The sequence below is a fragment of the Octodon degus genome, unplaced genomic scaffold, assembly GCF_000260255.1.
Source record: "Octodon degus isolate 3935 unplaced genomic scaffold, OctDeg1.0 scaffold00235, whole genome shotgun sequence".
NCBI classification, from domain to species: Eukaryota; Metazoa; Chordata; class Mammalia; order Rodentia; family Octodontidae; genus Octodon; species Octodon degus.
The window spans coordinates 524,383-531,881 of record NW_004524811.1 but is presented as its reverse complement, the minus strand read 5'-3'; the positions used below and the strand labels follow the sequence as shown (position 1 = coordinate 531,881).

Sequence of the window (7,499 nt, the reverse complement as noted above, 5' to 3'; positions counted from 1 at the left end):
GCAATTGATATATTTAAATTTAGTCAGTTATGTTTAATATTTTTCTACAATATTTTAACATAATTCAAAATATCTGATTTTAAATTCATATTATTAATATGTGTTCTGATAGCTGTGGCATCTCAAAAAATATAAGAGTGCAAATTTAACAAGTTCATCATTTTCTGTCAGTCACTGAGTTGTGATGCTCATTTTAATAAACCTGTCCACCAATTTTGTATGTTTGTGTGCACATTTTGGATGTCTAGTTTTAAAACTGCCTTGCTCTTCAGAATGTACTTAGACTGTCATTATTCAGTGCCCAAACTAAAGTTCATCATTAGAAGCAATGGATATTAGTCCATTCTTTAAACAACCTCCAGACAATTACAAATTTGTTTTGGTACTAGTTTTTGAGTTATTTTATCATCCTTTAGATTGCCAAAGAAGAGCCCTTATTAGGTATAGGAGTGATACCATTTTCACTTATTCTATGTGATTGCTAATGTTTTCTTCTATTGTATCGTAATAATAACTTTGCAAAATTATTTTCCTACTTTTACTAGTGTTACATAACCAAAGCTAGGTACAATTAGCCGTTTTGCTGCCCTTTTGCTTTTGGAAACTAGGGGATGTGGTGTCAAACCACGCATAAGTGAATGTCATACAGTCTTTTCCTGGCCTTATATTGCATTTAGTGCAAGAGCTTCATAGTAACAACTCATTAAAAAGCTAGGCATTATGAATTTCCTAAATGGGCGCAGTCATAGTTTACTGAAACCAAATGACTAAAGCATCTATCTTTTAAATGTTCCCTATTATTGTCCTTGGTTATCCCAGAGAATACTTTACAAATGTGACTTTAGTTGCGGACAGAATGAGAATGCCAGTGTCATATTATCTCATATAAAATATCTTCTGATTATCTTTTACCAAAGCTGACTTTTATATTTAAATAAGAATGTCATATGATGGTAATTTTAATAGTTTCATCTTATATCTAAATGGTTGTATGTAGAAAACTTTGTAAACCAACAATTAAACCGAATATTCTGCATACAGTCTTGTTCTTCATTTAGGCACAGCGCTCTTGAGCATAATAATAATTAGTAATCATAATATGCTTGACTCTCAGGGCTTAGACTCAAGTGACTTTCATTGAAATTTCAAATGTGTTCAAACCATTCCCCAGCACTTTTAATTTTCTCTCACTTAGGACAATGGTGAAATAGTTTCAAATATGGACTATTGGCTCCCTGCTTTCACCTCTTCCTGTATGCACAGTTTTCCCATTTAACCATGCTATGCCCTCCCACAAAAAAGTACGGTCATCTTTCATAATAATTGCCAATCAAGTTAAGTAAATTGATTTGGCTAATAAGATACTAGATTGTATTTGCTGTAGATATTTCTTCTGTAATTCTGCCACTGTAGTGAGAGAGACAAACCTAAGTTAACTCAGATATACCATGCGCAGGTACAAATGCCCTATGTTGGATGTGATAATTATGTATATCTAAGTTGTACCAATAAACTTAATTAAAATAGAAATTTTCAATTAATCAGAAACAATTCTTATCTTATAAATACCATAAAAATGTAGAGATTAGTGACCAAAAAATAAAAGAAGTCAATGTATTAGAAAGAATAACAACTAATTCACATTATCTTAAACATAAAGAAAATCCATACTTGATATTACAAGTTATTTTCAGGTGGATAATAAGGGCAACACAGTGAATGCAAAATTATAATATTGTAATCAAGAATTTGAAATTGGTTGAGGGATAGGCAAGCACTTGAAAAATAGGAATAAAAGATTGAGCCATGTGCCCAGGCCAACAGCACAAATACTAAAAATTGAGCCAGGACTCTGTAATCACAATATATGTGATAGAAATGTCATTAAATATTTGTATGGAAGAATGCATCAGTTGATAACTGGTGCTAATACAACTAGTTTTCCATTTGGAAGCAAATAAATTTGGGTCACTATATCATACACAGTAAATATAGTAGATGAAAAGCCTAAAGATGAAATACACCACTTGTACAACTCTATAAGATATAGGAACTTATGTCTGATTTTTTAATGTAAATATAGGAATTTTTTTGAACTCTAAATTTATATTCTCCTTAGCATTATATATACTGCCTTCTCTGCAACTTGTTCCTGTATAGACAAAATATTTTACCTTAAATAGCAGGATCAGTGTAGAATTATTCATAGTGCTAATATCTGGATTTCTCTGTTCACTTTTAAATTGTATAATTATTATATTAATATTTTATTGTATGAATTATCTGTATATTTTATTTATTTACTTTTAGGTTTTTCATGTTTTTCTTATTGAGTTATAAAAGTGAGAATATAAGTTTAGAGACATGGTAGGATTCCAATGCAAAAATATCTGATATTTTCAAGTGTATATATAATAAATTCCAATAATTCTACTAGTAGACTGAGTCTAGGGCTGTGCTCAGCCATTTATGGCTAGAGGGTCAAATCCTGTCAGCTGTCTGTTTTACTTCACAAACATTTAGCACACACTGCTCTGCCCTTTTATTTATGCACAGTTACAGCAGTTTTTCCACTATCCTGGCAGAGTTCAGTAGTAGAGACACTACCCAGAAGGACCACATTTATTGACTAGTAGTTACAAAAATGTTTGCTGACCTCTGATCTAATGTATTTCTTATACTTGGGCACAAAAAATATTCATAGCATATTGATTGTGACAATGACAAACTAGAAAGATAGAAGATACTTCAGTACAAGAAAAAAGATGACCTTATTATGCCAGAGTCTTCCACTAGAATGCAATATAAAAGTGAAAATGAATCAAGGTGCTATATATATTGTCATAAGTAAAGCTCAATGACATAACTGAAAAATACAATTGTTGGTAAATAAACAGTGTGATATCACTTACATAAATGTCTGGAAAATACAATTGTTGGTAAACAAACAGTGTGATATCACTTACATTCCATGAAATACATTTGTATATGGTAACCTTGTCAGTTCACGTGTGGGGCTGATAAATACCAAATACAAGGGAATTCTTTCCTCAGGGAGCTTGGGAACATAATTGAGAAGAGATAAACAGAAGCTACAGTGCTCTGATAATCTTTGTAATAATATTTCTTCTGCATGATATTTGAAGGTGTCTGTAATAGTCTTTATACTGCTTTAAATGTTTTGAAATGAAATAACCTCTGTTGAAAGCCATGCTCCTTTTCTTAAAGGTGTACAAGCTGATTGTGAGGCAAAGAGCAAATATGAAATTGCAGGAGAAATGTTTTTGCAGTAATGGAGAGCTTTATAAAGATACAGAGACATCTCTTCCCCGAATGCCCAAGTCACTGAGTCGTGGTTGTGAGTGAAATTCTCAGCCCAGACAGGGAGAACTTGCTCTAGTTGAGACATCAGAAGGAAGACAGATTGTTAAACTTGCCTGTGGCATACCATGATTCTGCCTTTGGGGGAGGGTGAAAAGATACAGATCGTGTTGGATAGACTGGCAGGACACATATGAGATCCTGTGAACATGAGATAACAGTGTTCTTCAAAGCTATTTTTAAGAAGAACAGTTGATGCTTAAATTTTTCTCTTTTTTATTTGTATCCTTTTAAATTTCCTATAACATTTTTTAAATTGCATGCTTCTATCTGTAATGTGAACAGCTAATTCGAAGACAGTATTATGCAATACTGCAACCACTGTAGAATTCCTAAAAAAGAGATCATCCAAAAACTTGATTCTAAAGTTGAAATATTTCCTGTGTGACAGTCTTGTAGGAAGATTGCTACATCAATAGCGTCCTTTTTTTTTTTCCCACAGGGTCTCAATATGCAGTTCATCCTCCCCAGCAGCTAGGATTGCAGGTGTGCTCTACCACACCTGTACTCCATCACCGGCTCAGCGTGCCCCATGGGCAGAGCTGGTGCGGCCTGTGGTACTGGGGATGGAACCCCAGTCCCTGTGCTTGCCTAAGCAGGCGCTTAGTCTGCTGAGCCAGGTTGCTGGCCCTATCAATCGATTCCTAAACAGATAAAAATATTTGCTGATTTTGCAAAAGTGAAAATTTGAAATTTATGAAGCTTTTAAAATTCCTTTAGTTGGCCTAAAACTACATGGTAGTGTACTCACAGTATGTTCAAATTTGATATAATACTGTTGAAAAGAAATTTATGCATAAATTCATTTTTACAACTGCATTTAGATGAAATTAAACATTAAAAACAAATAGGTCCTAAAGGATGAGGTTATTTGGGGTTGTGGCAACTTCTCTTAGGAGTTCACGACGCTGCCAAAGCGACTGGTTGTCTCCTACTGAATACGGAATTAAAGTTCGTGCTTATTACCTGTCACTCATTCAGGTTCTGATGAGTCATTGTGGATAACTGACTGACAGTATTTTCATTGTTATATTTCCCTTTGATTAATCTGTATCTCTACGACACTGTTTTCGTTTAGTAAAATTATCAATTGCCCAAGTATTTATTTTGAAATGTGTAAGGACTGATTTTGAACTTAAAGTATCAGGCATAAAAATCTCAATTGCATAGTTCAGATACTTCAATGAGTTATAAAGCAAATGATTACATAATACACTTTTATGAAAATTTTGCTCCTAATAAATTTTTAATGTTAATTATCCTTGTAAGTTACATGTAAAATGCATTCAGCTTCTTAAGAAAGGGCAAAAGAAGAGGGAAAAAGAGAAAGCGGGGCATATGAGAGAGGGCTCCAGATAAATTAAAGGATTGAAATAATAAGAATCCATCACAAGCTGGTCTTTATAGATGTTGTCAAGTAAAATAAATATGAGGAACTTTATTTTCAAAATATTCATTCTTTAAGAGATCTAATTACTTCTCTTGCAACTAATTTCATATATAAACTTTATGGAAATCATCAACTCATAACGTATTCTCACTAACAAATACAGGATTGAAGAAGAAATACAATATTTTACACATTCTCTGGTAACAGAAAATGATGGCTTACACATAAATCTGACAATGTGCTCAAAAGTTTTCTTTTTTCTTATTGTTACTGTTGGCTGGCTTTCTTTCTTTCTTTCTTTCTTTCTTTCTTTCTTTCTTTCTTTCTTTCTTTCTTCTGGAGAAATTTTACTTGTTAATATTTTTTCCTTGAGATAAACTAGAACAACCCACGTAGATCCTGCCCAAAGCTTATACCTTTTCTAAGGAATTTAGAGTGTAAGTTTGAGTAAAGCTGCTTGTCTTAGACTTTGTTCACCTGAAAGAGTCCAGACACAGTAATTTACTTTTTTCATATATAGCTAATTGTGGACATATGCACACTTTATCCCAATGATTCCATTTATTAATAACCTGAAAGAATAATTCTGATCTAAAATTTATTTTTCTCAATGTAACTGTCTCTAAAATACAGTATTATTTCTGTGGAAATTGTACACTGTCATAGTATATAAAAGCTATTTATTAGCTTCAAAGCAGTGCTATTTTGTATTTCAGGAATACACAATAGATGTTTTTTTCCGACAAAGATGGAAAGATGAACGCTTAAAATTTAAAGGACCTATGAATATACTACGGCTTAATAATTTAATGGCTAGCAAAATCTGGACCCCAGATACCTTCTTTCACAATGGAAAGAAGTCTGTAGCTCATAACATGACAATGCCGAATAAGCTGCTTCGAATCCAGGATGATGGGACACTGCTGTACACTATGAGGTACGTTCTATGTTTGACACATTGTGTGTGATACTGAAAAATCAGTTTATTAAATAAACATCCAACCTAGTTGTATTAAAAGTGGTACATTTTCCTATCAGAGAGAGCTCATAATATGCTTTGTAAATTCATTGCTATGTAAAAATTAGTAAAAATGAAAATATTTATGAACTTTGTTTTTATCTTACTCTATTTAAAGCTTAAGATTTGCCTTTAGGCTGGTGATATAGCTCAGTGGCATAAGCACCTGCCTGGCAAGTACAAGGTCCTGAGTTGGATCCCCAGTACTGAAAAAAAAAAAAGATTTGCTTTAATTATGAACACTTGGTACTTGGGTTTATTGATTCATTACACATTATAATTGAGTACTATTTTAATGTCATAACTTCAATATTGTTTATATTATCTTTAATATCCTCTCAGACAATCATAACTTTTTAAGCAAGTCCTTACTTAGTATCTTGATCCCCCCCTTATGCTGTTACTCTATAGAGAAAATTGAATTTTTATTAAGTTTATAAGTAAATTGGAAACCATAAACATATGCACTAGATCAAACCATATGAAATTGTCATTTTGGTATTTAAACTTTTGCTATACCTTGATTTCATATTGTTCAAACCCTAATGGAATTGTTGAGAGAACTAAACCATTATTGATTGTAACTACTACTCCATTTTAGCCATTATAATGAATTAATATTTTAAAATAAGTTCCTTGTAGTAAGAATGAAAAATAATCATAAATCTAGCCAATGTTGTAGAATGGAAAGTTAATGCTTAGTAAACAACTTAAAGCAAGAAGACTATCTCTAACATTACATACAAACTGAATTGCATGCATTTGATACAATATTCTTTCATGCTAAATTTAAGTGATAGATTGCCATTATGAAAGGTATTTAAAAGTGGCAAAAATACAATTTTGTACTAATTCTAGCCTTTAAAAAACTAAACTCTTGAGGGCTCCTTATCACACAGCCATTGCCTACTGGAAGTGGCAGGAGCACAGCCTGCTCCTCCTGCCTCTCTCTGAACCTTGCAGTAATCCAGATGCGATGTCCTTGAGGCCTTGACCCTTCAGTCTTTTATGCCCATAGATTAAAACAATGATTAGAAATTTAATCTTTAGGCAAATTATATGTGAAAAATGTATAGAATTTTAAGTTTCTACTTGCATAGGTTTCTATTTAAGTTCTCTCTTAGAAGTATAGAGTGCATGGGAGGTTGAAAACAGGAGGATTATTATGAGTCTGATCTGTGTAGTAAGACCCTATAGACCCTGTACTAAATACATTAAAATAAAAAAGAAGTATAGAGGCCAAGATCAATATTTGGCCACATTAGCTATGCTCAGTAAGATTAGATTTTCCTATGTGTTCCATTTATTATCTGCTGGGGGGCCTGGCCCTAGCTCAGTCCTTTAAGTGGCTGCTTCCACAAAGCTGTCAGCCTCAGGTTGCTGGAGTTCGAACCTCACAACTCTCCTGCTGGCCAAAAGTGCCCTGAAGGCATTCGAGGAAGAAAAAAAAAACCCTTATTCCATTTATTATCTGCTTTATTCAGTTTGTTTTTTAGTAAAATGGAATAATTGAAAAAGTAGAAAATTGGAAGCTTTCTCTGATTACTATTTTTATCATACTTGATTCATTTAGATACAAAAGAAACATATTTAGCATTAAGAACTTGTGTCCATGGGGCTGGTGAGATGGCTCAGTGGTCTAAAGCACCTACTTAGAACAAGCTTAGCAAAGCACAGGGACCGCAGTTCAATCCCCCAGCACCACATGCC

At 33.1% G+C, this 7,499-nt stretch overlaps 1 protein-coding gene across 2 annotated transcripts in view; it reads left to right on the top strand.

Annotated features, from left to right (window-relative positions):
* The window catches only part of Gabra2 (gamma-aminobutyric acid type A receptor alpha2 subunit), a 146,030-nt gene that overhangs the window by 88,559 nt on the left and 49,972 nt on the right, over nt 1–7,499 (top strand). For both annotated transcript variants that reach the window (XM_004645656.2, XM_023705991.1), the window contains exon 5: nt 5,488–5,708. In XM_004645656.2, coding sequence (XP_004645713.2) covers nt 5,488–5,708 — 221 coding nt within the window. The remainder of the gene's footprint in view (nt 1–5,487; nt 5,709–7,499) is intronic.